This window comes from Microcaecilia unicolor, chromosome 5 (assembly GCF_901765095.1).
Source record: "Microcaecilia unicolor chromosome 5, aMicUni1.1, whole genome shotgun sequence".
Lineage (NCBI taxonomy): Eukaryota > Metazoa > Chordata > Amphibia > Gymnophiona > Siphonopidae > Microcaecilia > Microcaecilia unicolor.
Genome location: NC_044035.1, coordinates 93,124,498 through 93,146,675, shown reverse-complemented (window position 1 = coordinate 93,146,675; position 22,178 = coordinate 93,124,498). Strand labels below are relative to the sequence as shown.

Genomic DNA, 22,178 nt, shown 5'->3' with positions numbered 1-22,178 from the left:
CATTTCCTCAGTTTCTCTCTTTCTTGGCCATTTCAATGTTAGTAGAAGACTCTTTCCTCTCCCTGTGGATATCTGACTCTCTCTTTGTGCTCAGTGAATCATGAATGAACTGGAGAGCACAGTAGAAAGTTGTGTTCCCCCTGAGGCAACAATGTAAGACTGCGAAACACTGGTCGACGTCGGGGACAGTCGATCTGCTGAAAAGCTAAGTTTTGCTTTAAACAGTTTTTATATATAAAGAAAAAGTGAAAAAAGTTTTGAATAATTAAATATTGAGATACTTTATATGATCTATGGATGGTGGAAGGTTTTTCAGCCAATGATGTAACTTTTACAGGTGGAACATATTATTTGCCTGTAATAAGCTGAGGTTTTTCCATCCTACCAAGGTGGAGGTCTAATCATAATACTGAACATAGATTTGGTGAAGCTTTTTGATGGTGTGTCTCTTTTTTTCTCACATTTTAATTGAACAGTTATTTTTTCTGCTTGACCTTTGAATTTCCTTGCCCTCATCAATGTAGCGCTGTTGCAGTGGCTTAATTTTAGAGATATTATGTTTAAATCGTTTTTATTAATAAATTGACACATAACAAATGCTTGTCAAGAAAATGCATAACACAAAAATTGTCTTCTAACATCTTATGTGCAATACTAAAATAAACAATATATGTTATTTTTATTATATTTTCCCCCCTTCCTACCCTCCCTCCCTCCCTGCCTGAACTGATCTTGTGTTCCTCTCAACCCACCCCCCTCCCCACTCGGTGTCTCCACAACTTCTATATAATAGAATGGACTGAATAGGGCTCTAACCATTAGCATAAACAACTGGCCCGACTTCACCTCTCTGATATTTGAAGTGAGTTCAATACTTTGCAAAATACACTGAGGGCCCTATCTAAGAGGAAGACATAGACGGGCTTTATCCCATCACTCAGTTCTTTGGGTAGGGCCAATTTCAGATATTCTCACGGATAAGTCAAAAATTCAAGAGAAGACTACGTGCTTTCGGTGTAAGGGTATTCCATAAGGGCTCCCATTGGGCCTGGAACTTTAAACCACTTGTGCTTTCCAAATCATGTATCCCACACCTGTCAATTCTCATTTGCTGTACTAATTGAGAGCGCCATACCTGCAATGGGGGCGCCTCTTGTGCTCTCCAAAATTGTAGTATAGTATTTATTCCAAAATAAATTGCTATCTTTGCAAACGCTCTAAACCCGTCTGGTGGGTCTACTGTGTATTTAAATAAGTTAAATAAGATTAACGGCTCCCTCAGGAGAGTACAATCCCACATTTGATCTATTCCCTTTAGTGCTTGTTGCCAAAATCTTGCTGTATAGGGACAGCTCCAGAACATATGGCCTAGGGTTGCCGCAGGCTGGCTGCACTTGGGGCACACACCTGTCGTGTTAAATCCCGCTTTATGTGCTCTCTGCGGAGATATGTGAGTCCTAAGCAGCCATCTATATAGCCGTTCCCTCTGCGGAATGGAAAGTCTCTGCTTATAAATGGATTTTAAATAAGTCCTACAGTCATCCTCAGTAAATGTGCAACCCAGATCCCCCGACCATTCTCGTGCTAGACGCCGGAAATCCAGCTCTGCTGTAGTATCTTTGAGTTGTCTATGGTGAAATTTTAGCGGCACCTGCAGCTGAGCTCCCAATGTAAACTCTTCAGATAGAACCTCCACCACATCTTCTGTAATATCTGTCCATTCTAATGTGGCCACATAGTGTCTCAACTGGTAATATGCAAAGTAATGCACTGGGGAAATTCCGTATCTGGCCTGGAGTTCCGCGTACTCCAGAATGCGTCCCTCCTCTGTGACTATGTGTGCCAAGTATACAATCCCTTTTTTTGCCCAACTACTGAATATATTAATCCCTCTGCCGGGTGGGAATGCAGGATTATTACAAATTGACACCCACGGGGTTACACGAGAAGAAAAATGATACTTTCTACACACCCATCTCCAAGTCTCCCTGAGGGGTCGCAAAAGTGGATGCCTCTTAAATGCCATCGGTGGTAATGGGGCACCCGTGTGTAGCAAATGACTGAAATGTATATCCGGAAACACCGAAGTCTCCACCAATGTGGCGGAGAACTCAGATGTCCCCCGATACCAGTCGTTTATATGTCTCATGGAGCATGCAGTCGTTAGGAATTTGATATTTAGAAGTCCCATGCCACCTCCTTCCCTTGGCGTCACTATTTGGCTGTATGATATTCTGGGTTTCTTTCCCTGCCAAAGATATGTTTGTATTAAGCGCTGTAACTGCTTATCATCTTTGTGTTTCAAAAAGAGTGGTAGTTGTTGAAAAACATATAACCATCTAGGGGCCACCATCATATTAAATAGTGCTATTCTACCCCAGATGGTGAGCGGGAGCTCTTTCCACATCATCAATTTACTTTTAGTCATCTCCATTAATGGGCCTACGTTAACTCGATACACAGCGGACCTATCGCACGGGATGTATACTCCTAGGTATTTCAGCTTATTCGTCTCCCACCTAATGGGGGCCTCCCCCCGCCAAAGGGACTCAGTTCCCAAGTTCATAGGCATCGCACAAGATTTAGAGAGATTGAGTTCAAATCCCGATAACATCCCATATTCTTTTATCAGAGATAGTGCCGCTTCAAATGATTCCCGTGGCTTAGTCAATAGTAGAAGAACATCATCCGCGTAAGCCAACGCTCGGATCTCCTGCCCCCCCAACTGTACCCCACGAATTCTGGGGTCGGAGTTAAGAAGGCGCAACAGTGGCTCTAGCGTTATATCAAACAATAGTGGGGACAAGGGGCAACCCTGCCTTGTTCCTCTCCCTATCCTGAACCGTGTCGAAAGTCCCCCATTAGCTGATATGCATGCTTCCATGCCAGAATACAAAGTCTCAATAGTTTGGATTATTCCAGGAGGGAGTCCTATCCACTTCAATACATAGAACAGATAACTCCACCCCACTCTGTCAAAAGCTTTAGTGGCATCAAGGCTCACCATTATCCCTGGTGTCTCGTGGAACTGACACTGTGCCATTGCTAGTAACATTCTCCGTATATGTACAACAGAATGTCTTTTTGGAATAAAGCCCACCTGCGCCGGATCTATTACACTAGGTATACATCTACCGAGTCGTGAAGCCATAATCTTTGCTAACAACTTAATATCCACATTGATTAGTGAAATAGGCCTATAGGATTCTGGATCTTCAACCACTTTCCCAGGCTTCAACAGTAATGAAATACAGGCGGTGTTTTCATATAAGGGAAATTTCCCTTCTTGTATCACCGACTGGTGGTATTCAAAGAGCGGCCGTATTAAGTGAGGTTGTAATAGCTTATAAAATTCTCCGGAATACCCATCCACCCCTGGAGCTGAAAAGGATTTCAGTCCTTTAATTGCCTCTATTAATTCTTTAGGTTGGATGGGAGCTTCTAAGCCCGCTATATCTAGATCCCCGAGTTTTGGCATCTTGGCTCTTTTCAAAAAATCATTCATTTGTATTTCCCCAGCCGGGTGTTCAGCTGTGTATAGTTGTGCAAAGTGTTCTTGGAGCAATTGAAGGATTCTATCCGGGCAATTGGTGAGGCTTCCCGTCTTTTCTTTTAGTACCGATATGGTTCTACCTCCCTCCCGTCTCCTAACTATCCGAGCCAGCATTCCCCCCGTTCTGTTCCCAAACCTGTGGAAGCTATACTTCTGAAAGATTCTATTTTTTTTCATTCTCTCATGCAGCAGGGAATTCACCGCTGCTTGGATAGATAGATAAGAGTCTCTATTAGTTATGGTTTGCCGTGTCATATATCGATTTCTGGCTTTCTGTAATTGTCTATTTAAGTGCAGGAGGCTAGCCGAGTTTTTTTTTCCGCCTATTTGCAATAAAGGCAATTATGTTACCTCTGAGAACTGCCTTTCCAGTGCACCAAAATAATTGGGGATTAGCTTCATGTTGTCTATTAAACCAACCATATTCTTCCCATTTTGTAACTAAAAATTTTTGAAAAGACTTATCCTTTGCTAAGTGACTGGGGAATCTCCATTGCCTGGTCGGTTGGTAGCTCCCAGGTGCCTCCAGTTCCAACCAGACAGGGCTATGATCAGATATCAATATTTCTTCAATTTTAGTGTTTTTAATACACGCAAATAGTGTGGGAGAAGTAAACATATAATCTATTCTGCCCCAGGTGCCGTGCGCCCTAGATCTATGTGTATATTCTCTCGAGCCTGGGTTAAGTTACGCCATGTATCTATGACAGACAGTGAATTGCTAAATTCCTTTAACATTCGACCTCCCCTGCGGTGCTCTCTCCCCTCCTGGTCTCCCTTCGAACAGTCAATTCTTGGGTCCATCAATACATTCATATCTCCCACAATCACTAGTTGCTTACTTTCATAAGGGAGTAACTGCCTAGACAGTCTAGGGAAGAAAGAGTCATCTGGGGGAGTGGGAGCATATACATTTAAAAGGTATAGTTCCCTCCCTTGCAACCATATTTTAATCAGCACGAATCTCCCCTTAGGATCCTGTAAGATCGTCTCCACCGTGCACGCTAGCCGCCGGTGTATACAAATTGCCACACCCCCTCTCCGCCCTTCTGGAGATGCATAGATCACTTGTCCCACCCAGCCCTGTCTCAATTTTTCATGCTCTGCGGCTGTCAGTTTCGTTTCTTGCAGGCACGCAATATCTGCTTTAAGGTGCTTTAAATGCGCTAGTATCTTTTTCCTTTTAATGGGAGAGGAAATACCTCCCACATTCCAAGTGATTATTTTACAATGTGTTATTTCTTAAACTTTTTGATACCATAACAATGCGCTTGTAACATTCAGCCACTGGGTCCCAGCCCTTTCCCAGTAGCTGTGAAAGGTATATCCTGTTATTTGCTTTTCTCTTTATGCCCATGCAGTTCCTATGCAAGTTATTCTTTTGTTTAATCTGGATTAGAGACCTATGTCCTCTTATTAAAATCCCTCCCACCCTTGATTTGAAATCCCCTGTGAACTCTCCCTCCCCCCGCCCCTCGCCCTCCATTAAGGACCGTGCCCTTACCTAACCCCTAACTACTTCCCTTCCTTGGATGTAGTACCGCTTCCTGGCTCTCCCCCCTCCCCCGAGCCCCTTGTTCTCCCCTAATCCGGAAAGGGGGGATGGAATTCTCCCCTCTCCCCCCCATATGCTCCCCCGGAACTTCCTTATAGAACCTTCAGGCAACTTGCTAATCAACAGTTAATACTCTGGGAACATGCAACATAACATTTCTTAAACCACTCTATACAGTAGATATAACATTACTTTCATAACTGTCTCCTTGTTGTTTTCGTTAAGGCTGCAAGCCGAACACAAAGTCCGTCTCCACACGCAGTCAGTAAATTGGAAGTCATGTTCACGGTGGTGCCTCCTCCGGCACCATGAACTCTGCGTCAATAAATTGTTGAGCCTCTGATACTGTGTGGAAGGACCGCCATCGATTCTCATGTTGAATTTTCAAAATAGCCGGATAAATCAGCATAAACCGTGCTCTCTTGTTCACCAGAGTTGTACAGAGCGGATGAAACCGGCGTCTTTGCTCTTGAACTCCGGCTGAGTAATCTTGAAATATTTTAATCGGGTTCCCGTCATATTTCAAAGTATCTCTTTTCAGTCTAAAGCCCCTCATTATCTCCTCTTTATGTAAATAGTTGTGCACTTTAATAATCACCAGTCTAGGTCGCTGCTGCCCTTGTTGCCAGCGGCCAAGCCTATGGGCTCTCTCTATACACAGTTCTCCATAGCTGTCTGATAAAGCCAATTCTTTTTTAAGCCATTGCTCTAATAAATGTCCCAGGGATTTTTCAGGGATTGATTCTGATAAGCCCACAATTCTTAGGTTACATCTTCTTGCTCTGTTCTCCATATCCTCGATCTTGTCTTGTTGAGCTTTAAGTTGTTCCATTAATCGGGTGACGTCTTGTGCTGTTTGTGCTCTTGTGTCTTCCACCGTTGAGATTCTATTCTCCGCCTCTCCCATGCGTCTTACAGTGTCTGCCATAGTAGCTTCCAAACTGCTCATTTGTCGTTCGAGCAAGTCAAATCTTGGGTTAAGTGCAGCACTGACCGCCATAGTTATCTGTGCTAGTTGTTTTTCAGAAAAGTCCCCCAGCTTTTCCAGCTTCCCTTCTGCCATTTTGGCTCCTGTGCTCAGTATGGGACTCTTCCCTTTATCGTATTTGGCCCCGCTTCGAGTTGTTCCTGTTAGTTTAGGCTTCAGAAATTGCTCCATATAGAGTACGTTATGACTTTGTAAATACTGAGCGTCTGATCTTGCAGGGTGGATGCTCGTAGTGTATATATCCCAAGATGTTATATACCTTATGCCTGGGCTCCGCAGACCCTCCTTTCGCCGTTTTCCACTAATTGGGGGCCACGTCCGCGGGTCCGGAGCTCTCTCAGATTTTCCAAACTGCCAAGGAGAGCGGTTCAATTCCACTGAGTTAGTTGTGCGCTTGTGTGAAATATAAGCAAGTATGAACTTAAATTAGCCCACCTACGGGCTGGCTCAGTCCCGCTCGCGCTGCTGGCCCCGTATCACTCTAGGATCCCCAAGCACAATGTTCCACCTCTCTCCTCTTTCAGGTACAATCTTTATGCAAGTAAATTCACTACACACCCTCACAGCATCCACATTAAAGACTGTATGCACTTGTGGAAGTTTTAATTTACTTGAGGTAGATGTTCGAATGTTCCAGGGGTTGTTATAGCGAACCTGGTCTTAGCCCCGCTATATTCCAGCGTCGTTTCCCCTGTTCACTCGCTGTGAATGGGGGGGGTGAGGGGAATCCGGAAGGAAACTTGTGCGTTTTAATTTATTGCACTCCCCCTTATCCTCTAGTCTGCACTCCCTTCTCCGCCCTCGCTTCAAGCCCCCGATTTCTTACTCTGGGCGTTGTGCCCTCAGCTCTGGTAGTTCTTCTCGCTCTCGTGCGCTGCTCTTCCGACCGCCATTTTGGATCTGATCGCGCGAGTCACTATTTTCGGCTGCGCTGCACTCCCAGACGTTCCAGGGGATATTCTAAATATGTCCCCATGCTTTGTGGAGCTTTAGGTGTTGCCAGCTCGCCATGGAGGGGTTCTCGAGAGCGGGGGGCGGAGAGCCCATCAGCGGTGTAGCGGAGCTCTCTCAAACCGCGGCCATCTTGCCGCGCGGCTCCACCGGAAGTCCATTTTAGAGATATTAAAATTCATCTCTTTATCAACCTGACAATGACCCCGTAATGGCTGTAAACAACATAATGTATACCAAAATAGCTTTCAGAGGCATCTATTTCATTTTAACCCCTAGTAATGGTATGGTTTCAACAACTGTCTCATGGTACTAAACTTGTTTAAATATATTGCTTGTTAAACTACTGTCTCTTCTTTTCTGAAATTAGTGCTTCTCTAACGCCAGCAAAGCCACAGGGAGGCCTTAGTTTAGCAAAGTTGAAGTGAGTCATCTTTTCCGTGTATCCTGAACAGTGACTAAAATTTCAGCCCTTTCCCTGAAAGTCAATATTGACTTAAAAAAATAAATAAATGTATAATGAAGTGCACCATATTCATGATCTAAAAAGTTCTTAAGTGCAAACATCTATAATTGGAAATACCATACTGTTTAATGCTGTGAAGGTCATTAAAACTTAGTGTGCACACAAAGCACTCTGAAGAAAATGTGTACATTAAAATAAGAAATGTACATGTAAAAGAACAACATCAGTTGTAATTGATGCTTTACTGTTGTGCAGTTAATTGCATGGTATGATCTCCTTTACATGCTGTTTAATGTACACACACTGCTGCCTAAAAGTTTGGCTTTTATTTTTGTTGCATTCTAATGCTGCATTCAGGGGCTACAGGAGGATGATGATGAATGGACATGGCTGCTTCTCATTTTCTGATTTGCATGCCTCTTTGCAGACATCTTGCCTTAGATACCTCATTTCATATCCCGATAGTGGTATTCATATATGTGGTTATCCTGGAGTTGCACCATATGTCTGGAATAGACTTCCTGAGCCGGTACGTCAAGATCCATCTCTGGCCATCTTCAAATCTAAGCAGAACCTTTATTTTGTCATCTTCACTTTAATATTCCCTTATCTCTTGTTTGTCCTAATTAGATTGTAAGCTCTGTCGAGCGGGGACTGTCTCTTCATGTTCAAGTGTGCAGCGCTGTGTACGTCTAGTAGCACTATAGAAATGAAACGTAGTAGTAGTGCTTCTGAGACTGCTGATGTCCAATGCTGTTTGTTTTTAAATGTGCTCCTTTGCTGTCAGGGATTTCCTTGTTGAGGCTTTCCATAAGAGCACACTCTAGTTCTTAAAGATTAGCTTCATAATACGGTCAGTTTTCTTCTACAGTAAAGCAGTCCTTCTGGATTTTCAGCAGCAGTATCCTGTTATGTGCCACTGAAAATCAGGGGAGCATCTGGTCAGTAAGATTTAACTGGGTAGACACGGCTGAAAGCACACTATATATATATATATATATATATATATAAAGTTAGGGGGTCTTTTACTAAAGCTTAGCTCAAGTTATCTGCAGCAGGGCACATAAGAATAAAATGGGCCCTGCTGCAGATAACACAAGCTAAGCTTTAGTAAAAGAAACCCCTTAAAGAACAAGAATATCATCCTTTGCAATGTTTGCTCACATATAGGCAATTAATTAGGGATATCAAAAAACTTTAGGAAAGGAAGCTCCTCACATTGTCAAAGGAAATATATACTGAAACAGTGCTGTAATAAAGAGAAGCCTAATAAAAAAGGCACAATTAACGCACTTAACCCGCCTTCCTGTTTATCAACCCAAAGGCACCTGTACAAATCGCATTGTTTGACTGAGACTTAGCATTGAGGAATACTCTAAACTGTTAAGATAAAAAAATAAGTGGAATCATTCTTACAGGTTAGACACATTTACAAGGAAAATGTAACAAAGTTTATGCCTAAGGCATTAGCTCTGTTTTTAAGCAATAAAAAATTTCTTTTTTTGTGTAACTTTACACAAATCAGGAAACACCCAAAATTTCATCCTAAGAAAAAGATTATTTTTATGCCGAAAATACACTTTAAATAGCCATTTCCTGTCACACTCCAAAACAAAAATCATAACCAGAGTTGTGCTGGAACTCGGATTCAGACCACCTATCTACTTCAACCAGTGGCATAACCAAATTTGCAGTACTGTTGCTTTAGCTGGTAGGGATCCTTAAGCCACAACAGCAGAAGTCCTTCTCGTGTGGCCGGAAACTCCCCAACACTTGCAGTCGACTTCACTTTCCATGGTCTACCGCTGTGCCACCCCCCCCCACCCCTCCCCACACACTGCACATGTTCAGTTTTTGCATATACACAAAAACTGGGGATCTCTTCCAGCTCAGGTATTTAAAGATTGTGGTAGGGGAAGGGGGCAAAATTTTGTGACTCGCCACTTTGGCTTCAGCCCCCCCCCCCCCCCCCCCCCCAAAAAAAAAAAATATAGAAGGTCTGGCGGCATCACTGACTTCAATTACTGATTTTCAAACTATTGTCTGAGACTGGTGAAGCTAGTTTTCTCCCTCTCTTTCCTTTTTCTTCACCAATGTCAAATAAAAAGCGCCAATGTCTCCATAAAATATTACCTTACTGCCCTGGCTTGATGGATCTCACCATAGGGGAATTGAGAAAGTGGAGATTAAGAGGGGCATTTTCAATGTGACATATAAATCCAATTTTGGATGTTTTTTTGCAAAACATCCAAAAATCCAGTAGTGAACATGGCTATTTTCAAAGCAGAATAAGGTCCAACTTGTTGTTTCAAAAACAGCCATTTGCTAGACGTTTTTGTGCTCAGTGCATCTTTTAGGACCATAAAAAAAATCCAAAGAAAAAATGCACTAAAATAAGCCATTGGGCTGTATGGGAGACCAGCATTCTTGATAGACTGGCCACACTGACATCCCAGCAGAGCAGTGGGGCACCCTAGGGGGCACTTCAGTGGACTTCACATAAAAGCTCCCAGGTACACATCTCACCGTTACCCCTTTATATTGTATAGCGAGTCCTTAAAATCCACCAAAAACCTACTGTACCCAACTACAATAACCCGTATACCTGTATGAGTCACCTCTTGATAGGTACAGTAGGTTTTTGGTGGATTTTGGAGGGCTCACATTTTCCACCGCAAGTGTACCAGTTAGAGTGGGATATGGGCCTGAGTTCCCTTCTCTACAGTTCACTGCACCAATAACTAGGCTACTCCAGGGACCTGCTTGCTGCTGTAATAGGACTGGCCATAGCATCTGAAGCTGTCATTCATGTCTTTGGGGATGGGAGGTTGGGAGGGGGTCAGTGACCACTGGGGGATTAAGGGAGGGGTCATGTTGTAATCCTTCCAGTGGACATCTGGTCATTTAGGGCACCTTTTTGTGATTTAGTTGTGATTGAAACAGGTCTAGACCAAAATGTCTAACTTTTAGCCTTGGATGTTTTTGTTTTGTTCCTAGTTTTGGGAACACCCAAATCCCACCACCATCATTCCTCCTTGTGATTTGGACGCATTGCAGGGAAAAACATCTCGAGTCCGAGTTTCAAAAATCATTTTGGACTTTTTTTTTTTTTTTAGAAAAACATCTAAATGACACTTTGTCATTTTTGAGACGTTTTTCTCTTTTGAAAATGAGCCCCTAAATCTCCTACCGTGATTATCCAAAGCTTTCATCTTCCTCCAAATAGCCATCTGGTCTCTAGCTAAAACAGCAGTTCTTTCTGAATTTCAGCCACTTGCGTTGATCAGATATCCAACTTGGTTACTTGCTCTCCAAGTTGTCGTTCCTGCTTTTGACATTTGCTCTTAAGCTCAGAAGTTACCCTCAGGAGCTTGTCTGTTTGAAACAACAATTTGTCCATTGAAACAGTGGCTTCCCTTAGTATTTTCAGGGTTGTTTTTGGGGTGGGAGGCTGCTCATCCTCAAAAAGGAGGACTTTTGGGGTGGGGGGTAGGGTGGCTACTCATCTTCACCAAGGAGGATCCTTCAACCACTTCCCTTTGCTTTTCTAGCTTCACATATACATCTCCTTTGAGACATCCTTGGCTGAGTCTTCCAGCCTCATGCAGAGGCAGTGTTGACAAGGCCACCTGCATTGTCCCCATCTGCTCAGGTTCTCCCAGAGGTGGTTCAGATTTTCCCTTCCTGCCAGCCTTCTGACAACACAAATTCTGTATTTGAGGACAGGCTGAAACTCTCTGCAACCAGCATACCCTAAGACTTTAGTGAACTGTCCAGCTCTGGGCTTAACAATACTCCTGCGTTCCCTTTGGAGTCGCCACATGGGTGCCAAAACAAGTCAGGTGAACAGCTTCTGCTCCTTGTAGCAGGAAAGTATCTAACATTGTCTGGGCTGGGGGCAGACACTCGGATGGGGTCTGGAGGAAAAACCCAAAGCTTGCCTTTCCTCTTGCCTATCAAAGCAAAAGGCAAAATTACCACAAGGAAAGAAAAATCTGGAGTTTCTGTAGAGAGCTCCTGCGGAGAGGTGATTCCTTGCAAGCATGGTCTCCCATTCTCTTTTCTCCTTTAAGTGATATGAATTGAATCTCCCTTACAAGTTTTGGTAGGAAACAGAAATCATTTATCATTTAGCCTTAAGACTTCTGAACCTTTGCCTAGCAAATAATCAGAGAAAACAAAAGATGGTCAACTGAGAACTTTTAGTCTTTCTTTGTCAGAGTTTCCTGGACATTTTCAAGACAACAGTGGAGATGAGCATGTTTTAGCTTTGGATTTATCCAAAATGTAAGACTCTTTTATTACATGACAGTTTGGTCTAGTGAATGCCTTCCTGCAGGCTTTTTTTAAGGTTAGAGTCTGTAGTCATTGGAAAAATAGAGCTTCAACATAATGTGAAATTTGAAGAAGGGATTCAGCATTGTGAGCTGGCTGTTGTGAAGGTGGAAGGTGAAGTTTCTTTATTATTATAATCTACTGTGGCTTCTATTACAGAGGTTTGTTGAAAGCCGGAGAATTGCTGAATCAGGCAGTACATCAAGGTGCGGTAAAAGGCTATCTTTTACCATGCTTTGATGAATTTCCTCCTTAGACTTGGATCCTATTTTAATAGTTTGTGTGTAATGTTAAAACTTTGTACATCTTTTGGTAACTAGATCTTCACTCACCCCTTTGCTTAGTCCCCTGATTCAAAGTTCACCTATGCAATTGGTTGACTCTCTGCAGGGTTCACGTCTTTCCCTTATCTAACATTATTTTGAGTTCATTGAATTCTGTTATTTTACCTTCTGGAACTCACTTATTGTGAACTCACTAAGCAAACGATATCTGTATTTGGGTACCTGCACAGAAGAGTTTAGACCTGACTTACTCTGTCATTCCTTCTTGTATAGCTGCCATTAAGAACTGGGCTACTTAAGGATATGTTAAAACTGAACATTGATAAAACAAAAGATTTTATGGTTTAGTAATTCTTTGAATACAATTCCATCTGTGGTCCCCCTAGATAATTTACAATCCATACCAGTTGTTCAAACATCATGAGTTTTGGGCTTCATTTTTGATTCACGGTTATCATTTGAATTTCAGATAAACAGTATAATGAAAAAGGTATTTTTTAAGTTAAGATAACTAAAACCGATATGGTCTTACTTTAATGAGGAGCATTTAGCACTTGTAGTGCAATCATTTGTACTGTCATAGTTAAATTATTGTGTACTAGGCTGTGCGTTTAGTCATGCTAAAAAACTCAGGCTAAGTTAGAAGAAGAAAAGGAATCTTATTTCTCACTAGCGACAGCACAAGAAATACTATTGGCTCTTGGCATTAGTAGTTTTACAGAACAGAGGCTAACAATAGGAAGGAAAGTTTTATTCCTCACTGTCATACAAACTTACAAAGGTCATAGAACAGAGAGAAAGAAAGAAAGAAAGAATATTAGCTATAGAGAATTAGTTCATATGGGGGGGGGAGTACCCCCCCCCCCCATGAAAATAGGCTGTGACAGGGATATGAAACTCTCTTGCCATCCAGACTATTTCAGAGTCTCTTTAGTTGAGCAGTTACTTATATACCCTTCCCATCATAAAGGACCACCTCATATATCACCCAATCAGCAATCCTGCAAGTACATAGGAGTCCTGTGATAGGGCCTTAGTATCCTTTCCACACCTCTGCTCAGTAACAAACAGTTGGGATGTCATGACAAACGGGGGGGTCTGGTCAGTTTGTTTGTAACAAGACAGTTGGTTGGGATGTCATGGCAATGGTCTTTGTCAGTTTGTGGTCAACCAGAGATTCCTGTCTTGTAACTATCAGTGGAAACTTACAGGAACACAAACAGAAATAAGCAAACCCAAAAGAAAAGGCCAGAAAATTCCAGAACAATTGTAACTCAGTTTATATTGGGTTACCAAAGAAACAATTGTATAGGTTGCAATTACTTCAAAATACTGCTGCTAAATTGATTTTTAGTAGCAAAAAATATGATAGGGTTATGTCTTTGTTAATTAATTTACATTGGCTACTTGTCAATGCAAAAATTATTTATAAGATATCCTGTTTGGTATTCAAATGATTGCAAGGTCTGACTTCTGTACATTTGTATAATTTGCTTCATTGTTCCTCTTCTCAATTAACATTTAAGCTTTAAAATAACAATATTCTTCTCTGTCCTTCAGTACATCTGTCATCAAAAAGGAATTATGATCGATCTTACTCATACTTAGCAGCCTTTTTCTAGAATTCTCTGCCTCAGGGATTAAGGATTGAGAACTCTTATATTCTGTTTCAGAAAAATCTTAAGTGGGACCTTTCCTCTTTATGTAGTTTTGAAGGGGCCTTTTTTAAACAGGCTCTTTGAAGCTAACTCAGCAACCTATGCAAATATTCTACTTCCCCACACCTTAGTTAACACCTAATTGAGGTCACTGGAGTGCTACCTCTCCAGCAACCAAAGAACAGAAAATAACTGCCTTTTAGAACAAGAGTTGTTGGCTGTTAAGTTTCTACCTCTAGAAAAGGTTTCAGTTTAAAACTATGGGAAAAGGGATGTACACTATGGCAACTAGTTAATAATGCTTGTTCTCTCTCTCTTTTAATACTAAACTAGATCTTGCAGTGCCTGCTACAGTATCTGTTAATGCTGTGGTACAAAGTTCAAGTTTTAAAACTAAGGGGAAAAGACTATGGAGATTAGTTGATAAAATTTGCTTTTTTCTCTTTTTACTTTGCCTATCACTAACCTACAATTCCTCCTTTAAACCCCAATCTTTAAGTCCCCAAAGCACAAAGCAAAACAGTGTTCACTTACCAGAGAAATGTCCTTTTCTCTCAGAACTTCTCAGTGTGCTGTGGCGGCAAAGGAAGCAAATAGAATGTTAGGTATTATTACGAAATAATAAAAACGAGGATGCTATAATGCCTTTGTATCGGTCCATGGTTCAACCGCATCTTAAATACTGTGTGCAATTCTGATTGCCACATCTCAAAAAAAATATAGTGGAATTAGAAAAGGTACAGAGAAGGGCAATGAAAATGATAAAGGGAATGGGTTGACTTCCCTATGAGAAAAGGCTGAAACGGCTTGGGCTCTTCAGCTTGGAGAAAAGACGGCTGAGGGGGAGATATGATAGAGGTATATAAAGTACTGAGTGGAGGGAATGGGTATACATGAATCGTTTGTTTACTGTTTCCAAAAATACTAGGGGGCACGCAATGAAGCTACAAAGTAGTACATTTAAAATGAATTGGAGAAAATATTTCTCAATGTGTAATTAAACTCTGGAATTTGTTGCCAGAGAATGTGGTAAAAGCAGTTAGCTTAGCGGGGTTTAAAAAAGGTTTAGATGGCTTCCTAAAGGAAAAGTCCATAAGTCATTATTAAAATGGACTTGAGAAAATCCACTGCTTATTTCTTGGATAAGCAGCATAAAATGTAGTGTACTGTTTTGGGATCTTGCCAGGTACTTGTGACCTGGATTGGCCACTGTTGGAAACAGGATTCTGGGCTTGATGGACCTCCGGTCTGTTCCAGTAAGGCAACACTTGTGTACTGTCTGGGGTTCCATTGCAAATCCCAACCTCCCTCCCTCCCACCTGCCACTACCTGCACCGCTACTACAGACAGTGGCGGGAAAAACAACAAAAAAATCAATCCCGACCTCCCTCCTGCCTACCACTACCCAAACTTCTACTGCAGACAGTAGCAGAATAGAAAGCAGACAGCAGTGGCAGAAAAACAACAACAAAAAAAAAGCAAGCACAGGGCTGCACCAGCTTTCAAGCATGTGCTGTCAGTTCTGCTGGTCTTTTGTCCCCGGGACTGGAAGGTGATGTAAGGCGAGGCAGAGGACCTGCAGAGCCAACAGCGCATGCCTGAAGGCTGCTGCGGCCCTGCACTTTTTTTTTTTTTTTAGTCAGCCACTGGGGACACGGAGCAGATGGCCTTTGGGACTCGCAGAGGTGACTACAAAGGAGGTTTGATGAAAACAGGAGATGGGATGAAGTCAAAAAGTTGAAGCCAAGCCAATAGGTCAGTCTCTGTTTCCATTCCCATTCAAAACAAAGTAAGCAAACCTATGAGTTGTTGCATCCTATTTGTCATTCTTTATTGTTGGTAGCATTTTTTATTTAATCTTACTTATATTTTTAAATATGCTGGCTTGTGCAGCATACAGATGTACAAAGAGGAAGTATAATAATAGAATAACTTTTCATAGTTAGAGTAGTAGTTTGTTATAAATCATAATCAGTGTGTCATTTAGAGTGCTGTTTATAGGGACACCCTAGCACTGTTAATATTTGTGCAGAGAAAAAGATGGAGACCTGTGTGGTTGGGGGGGGGGGGGGGGGGCAGAGACCTATGTGGCCGGGGAAGGGGTGAAGATTGGTGTCGGGGAGGGGGGAGTACCGCGAAAAATTGCTCGGACACGAAGGGTGCCATGAACCAAAAAAAGTTTGGGAACCACTGGTATAATCTCTTCTGTATTCAGTTTGCTACAGTTACACCTACCAGCCATACTGTGGGAACACTGGGATCCTGCTGCTCCTCTCCCCGTACAATTTAAAACAAGGTTTCAGTATCCCCATCATTTAAAACCTGTAACTATTTACAAGGCAGTAAAAACATTAGCCCCCCCAAGTAAAAATACGATTTCCCTTCCCAAAAATCTTGCTACATTTGTAAGCTGTTCTGCACTGAAATCAGAAGTGTTCCCAAATATCTTCTGCTCCACTGTCTGGCGATACAAACATTAAAATACACACAGAGCACCTTCTGCTTATCACCCAATATAGTGCTTCTACTTCTCTGGCCAGACCCTGCTGTAGAGGAAAGCGTTTTCCCTTTTCCAGCCATCTGAAGTAGATTCTAGGCAACAGTTGGCCATCAGGTGTGCACAACCCGCAGCCCCCAGATCAAGAGATTGGTGTAAGTGCTAATTGGGATTTCAAAATGGTGGTGGAAATCTAGTGGTTAAAATTGTAAAGGCAGGTGTCAAAATGCCATAGTTAATGGTTACCACATGTACTTATTTTAATGTTTATAGACCAATTGTAAAATGTCACACAGCTGCTAGCGATTTTGGAAGCAAACATGTAGCTTATCAGCATGCACATCCCTCCCACCTCAACATTTTTCTGACACACATATACATGTGCATGTTGCCATTTTATAATCTCTGCTACTTGTACTATAGAGAACATCAGAATGGCTCCTTAGAAGACCAGGCATGCTGTAAGTCATGTCGGAGATTTTACAGCTTACAAATAAGATTGGCTAAAATATCTTTTTTCTGACCACATAACTAAAGCCCTTAGCTATTCTAGACAATTATTTTGGGTTTTTACTTCGCTTACGTCATGTCCTAAGGCAGATAACTCTCCTTCTCTGTTTTATTTTTTGGGAGCTTGCCAGGTACTTGTGATCTGGATTGGCCACTGTTGGAAACAGGATACTGGGCTTGATGGAGCTTCAGTCTATCCCAGTATGGCAACATTTATGTTCTTAACCTAGATAAGATTTTAGATAGTGCTAGGGAGGAGCAGGCTGTCATGGTGCATGTGGCTACTACAGACAATGGAAAATATGGGAAGGAGGTTCTGGAAGTCAAATTCAGAATCTCAGAAAGCAGAAATTCTGATTCTCTAGGGTAACATTTTCAGAAGTGCGCCTGTTCCGCGCACAGGTCCCAAGAAGTAGGCAGAACTCCAGAGTCTCAATGTGTGGATGAGACAGTGCAGGGAAGAGGGATTTGGATGTGTTAGGGACTGGGCAACATTCTGGGGAAGGGGAGCTATTCCAAAAAGATTGGCTCCACCTTAACTGAACCATGCTGCTGGTACTAACATTTAGAAAGGAGATAAACTAGAGTCTGAGGGAAGGCCGACAGTCGTTTGGGAGCACATGGTTTGGCGTGAGGTATCTTTGAGGTATGATCAAAACAGGGAAGTTAGGGCATCCCAATAGAGAGACAGCAACAAAAGCAAAAGTTAGTAGAGCAGAGTAAAGATGACAAATGATCCTTGTGGATAAAAATAAAAAGCATATTTTGATTGTCTTTATACAAATGCTAGAAGCCTAAAAATAAGTTGAGATAGAGTATATAGCACTAAAGTAAGAGGTAGATGCAATAGGTAACTCGGAGACTTGATGGAAAGAGGATAACTATATGGACACTGTGTTACCAGGGTGCAGATTGCATCGCAATGATAGGGTGAATCAAATGGGGGGGGGGGGGGGGGGGGGGGATGGCACTATATGTTAAAGAAGGAATTGAGACTAAGAACAAAAATTCAGTAGGCAATAGATAGTAATGTGGAATCCTTATGAATAGAAATTCCATGGGTGAAGGGAAAGAAAATGCTGGTAGGACTATACTACCGTCTGCCTGACTAGAACAGACAGATGATGAAGAGTTAATAGAAATTAGAGAAGCTAGCATATTTGGGAAGAAATCTTGGTGTACCTGGAGGATGTAGTAAGCCAAATTGACAAGTTAAAGAGCAGCAAGTTTCCTGGACCGGATCGTGTATACCCTAGAGTACTGAAGGAGCTCAGAAATGAAATTGCAGGTCTCCTTTTGGTAATCTGTAACCTGTTATTTAAATTGTCCTCGGTACCTGAAGGTTGGAAGGTGGCCATCATGACACCAATATCATAATGCCTCTGTGTCACTCCATGGTGAGTTCACACCTTGAGTTTTGTGTGCAGCTCTGGTCGCTGCATCTTAAAGAAGATATAGTGGAACTGGAAAAGGTACAGAGAAGGGCAACCCAAAATGATAAGGGAAATGAGGAAAAGCAAAGAGACAGCTGAGGGGAGATACGATTGAGGGCTATAAAATCCTGAATGTAGTGGAATGGGTAAACATAACTTGATAGTTTACTCTGTCAAAAAGTACAAAGACTAGGGGATACTCCATGAAGTTCCATAGTGGCACTTGTAAAACAAATAAAAAAATTGTTAAGCTCTGGAACTGTTGCCAGAGGATGTGGGTAACAGCAGTTAGTGTATCTGGTTTTTAAAATAGGTTTGGTCGAGTTCCTGGAGGAAAAGTCCATAATCAGCTATTAAGGTAGACAGCTTTGGGGAAAGCCACTACTTTCTCCTGGGATCAGTAACATGGAATCTTGCTGCTCTTTGGAATTCTGTCATTTACTTATGGCCTGAGTTGGTCATTGTTGGAAGCAGGATTCTGGGCTAGATAGACCATCCTTCTGACCCAGTATGGTTATTCTTATATTCTTATGATCGACAGCTGCATTCATGGAGACTTGTTTTTATTTGACAATATTGGTTTGGCTGAACTGTTGGTTTGTGGGATATTGAAGTATATAACAGCTCTTTTGGCCATACTTACTGAACAAGTTTACTACATTATTGTATACTTTGCAATTTAATTTAGGTTAGAAGAATCTGTACACGTGTACACAGAATTTGACATTACTGTGAATGGGCTGTGGCTCATAAACAGTTTCAAACAGGCTTTAGTATTTCAATTTGCTAATGCACATTGAGTTTTCTATGTGTTATCTGCCTAGTTTTTACCTAAAGGTTTGTGGTATCATTGTGGATGTAATTGTGAAAGAAGTTTTCTTTAGTAAGATAGGTTTTCCTGTGCATGCTTTGAAACAGAAGTACTACAGTCTCTATATAAGTTTGCCTTTTGCTTGGCTGTACTTTTTACTTTTGGTCTTCTTTCTGTTTTGTTGAAAACATTTTTTTTTAAATTTGTGTGTTTGCATTTATTCTTGCACTTTTCGAGCCCCTTTCCCAGATAACATACTGGGTGAACCAAGGGTCCCTTCCTGCCAGAGGGCTGGCAGAAAGCCTCTTGCAAGACTAAACTTAGGTGCTGCAGTTATGCCAGCAGGGTTCACTGTAGTCACCCCTTTGGGGAGCTTGAGCATGTCACTTTTTTGATGTCCTGTTAAATGATAGATATAAATCCAGATCTTCTTCACCAGTGCTATGGCCGAGCTTTAGGACTACATAATTTACTTTGTTTAATAAATGGATACGTAGTCATCATACTTAAGATGTATTCATGGTGTTTGCACAATTTTATAATGATGATTAGCATAATAGTTCTTGGACTTATAATGGCAGTAGAGGACTTTTTGCTGCAGTAAAATAAAATACCACACTTATTTACCTGCTTACATTTTTAAAAATTGCTGATAATGGATAGCATGCCGCTAAAGAAAGCACTAGAGGGCAGTGCTGACCAGTATATTCATTGTATATTAACTTGATATACTCCATAGTAATTTTTTTAGTAAGGTTTTATATAACTGTAGAAAGCTACTAAATATAAATGCAGAACTGAATATTTACTTTTTCCTTTCCCTTCTTTTCCAGGTTTATCAGGTTAATTCTGACAGTTATGAGACACAAAACCAGCACTATGGAAGGAGTCTGACTAAAGAAACAATAAGGGATGGTAAGGAATATAAATATAAATGTCAGGGGCTTGTGTTTATTCAGCATATATAAATTTATACACTAGTATAGTTCCCAATTTAAGAATACATATATTGTGTTTATTTGCCAATGGGAACATTGTTTGTATTTGGAAATGTATAAGCAATTGGTTAGAGCTAATGAGCATAACAATAACATTTGCTTAAAATCTGATGATTCTTGAACATGATGTTAGGGAATGGATTACTAAGATCCTTGAACATTTTTTATACTTTGTCATATTAAAATAAACTGCTTTAGGTTAATATAAGATCTGTATGTGCTTGTGTGAAGATTATTTCATTTGCTAAAGATTTTTAGAACAGTGTCTGATCACCTACCCTTGAACTTCCAATTTCCTAATGCTCATTTTGGCATGCCTACTTACTACAAAATGACTATCTTAAATATATGCTTTAATTTACCGGATTTTATTTGAGATGCAGTTGAGTTGATGGTCCTCAGCACAAGTCTTCATGAGTCATCAACATGTCTGGTTTTCAGGATAACCAAAAATGCAAATTAACCTGGTTCAGACACTGGAATGCAGTGTGTTGTAAATGTGTTCACATCCCTGTGCATTTTTCACATCACTATCTAAAAAATGCATTCAAAATGCATTAAAGTAGTAGTTTGATTTTATGTGATTTATTTAATAACTTGATATACTGCTTAATAAGCAAAGTTTTAAAGTAGTTTACAACAAAATACAATAACATAATAAATATAAATAAATTTATATAGAAATACAATAGCATAATATAGAAAATTTAAAAATTAAGGGGGCCTTTTACTAAGTTGCACTAAAAAGTGGCCAGTGCTATCACTAGCGCGGGGCTTTCCCATGTGCTAAGTCCATTGCGGCTTTAAAATTGCTGCATTTTCCATTTGCTCTATTAATGGCAACACACTAATTTCCCTTTTAGCTATGGTCATTGGCATATGTGACCTTGCTGCCACCTATTTTCTAGATGATGAGGGCTCCTGCGCTTAACCCCACACTAATTGGTTAGCTTGTAGCAATGTAGCATGCCTACTCTCTGCCCCCAAACATGCCCCCTGTGCTCAAAAAGTATTTTTTAGTGTATGGGACGTGTGCACCAATCCAAAAATTACCACAGGATGCTTGAGTGCACCCTGTGGTAGTGGTTTTAACCTGCGGTAGTCATATTGATAACATTGGCCTGCCCAAACCACTACCAGATGAAATTTAATGTGGACGAATGCAAAGTTCCTCACACTGGAAAGAATAATCTGAATCATAGTTACCTGATGCTAGGGTCCACCTTAGAAGTCAGCACCCAAGAAAAAGATCTAGGTGTCAGTATAGACAATAAGCTGAGTAAAGTGCTGTGGTAGCCGGGTTAGTCCACTTTTAAAGGTAATAAATAGAAATAAAACAAAACATATAAAAGAAAATAAGATAATACCTTTTTTATTAGACTAACTTTACATTTTTTGATTAGCTTTTGAAGGTAGCCCTTCTTCAGATCAGAAATAAGCAAATGTAGACAAATATCAGAATATATAAGTGAAACAACACAAAAGCATTCCATTGACAGTCTCACAGGAAGAGGGTGGGGTGGGTTAGGTGAGAACAGGGAGAGAGAGGGATGGTGACAAAGGCGAGGCTTGTATGGTTTATAATGGGCTAGAAATCCGAGGTCTTTGTTAAGCCCTGTCTAGTGGGTGTCAGAAAATTTAACATTTTGACTTCAAAGATCTACATTCCTGGATTGTCTTAAAGTTTCCTTTTAGTATTCTCACCATAAAATCATTGATGCAGTGTTCTGGTTTTGTAAAGGCTGTCCCACAGAGGTGACATCCTGGTTGGCATTGTCAGGTTCATATGATATCTAGGTAGATTAAATCTCATCTTTAGCATCTGGCTTGTTTCTCCAATATACACCCTCCTTCACACCTTTTTACACTGAATGATACATACCACGTTTGAAGATGAGCATGTGAAGAATCCCCTTATACTGAATTTTTCCCATGTGAATGACTGTGGGATCCTGTGAAATGTGTTGGCACAGTTTGCATCTAGATATAGATAAACCCCAATCAGTCCAGTTTTCAGTCAGTCCATGACACTGACACTCGCTTGTTGTCTCTGTTTCATGTGGTAAGAGCAGGCTTAGTAATGGTCAATGTTTTCTTTCGTAAGTTTAGATGTATCCGCTGCCTTTGATACTATATATC

The 22,178-nt window shown here is 41.1% G+C and overlaps 1 protein-coding gene across 1 annotated transcript in view; it reads left to right on the top strand.

The window, feature by feature from the left end:
- Positions 1–22,178, top strand: part of IPMK (inositol polyphosphate multikinase) — a 114,125-nt gene that overhangs the window by 79,858 nt on the left and 12,089 nt on the right. Inside the window, exon 5 of the mRNA XM_030203100.1 lies at positions 19,875–19,956. Within this exon, the coding sequence (XP_030058960.1) occupies positions 19,875–19,956 (82 nt within the window). The remainder of the gene's footprint in view (positions 1–19,874; positions 19,957–22,178) is intronic.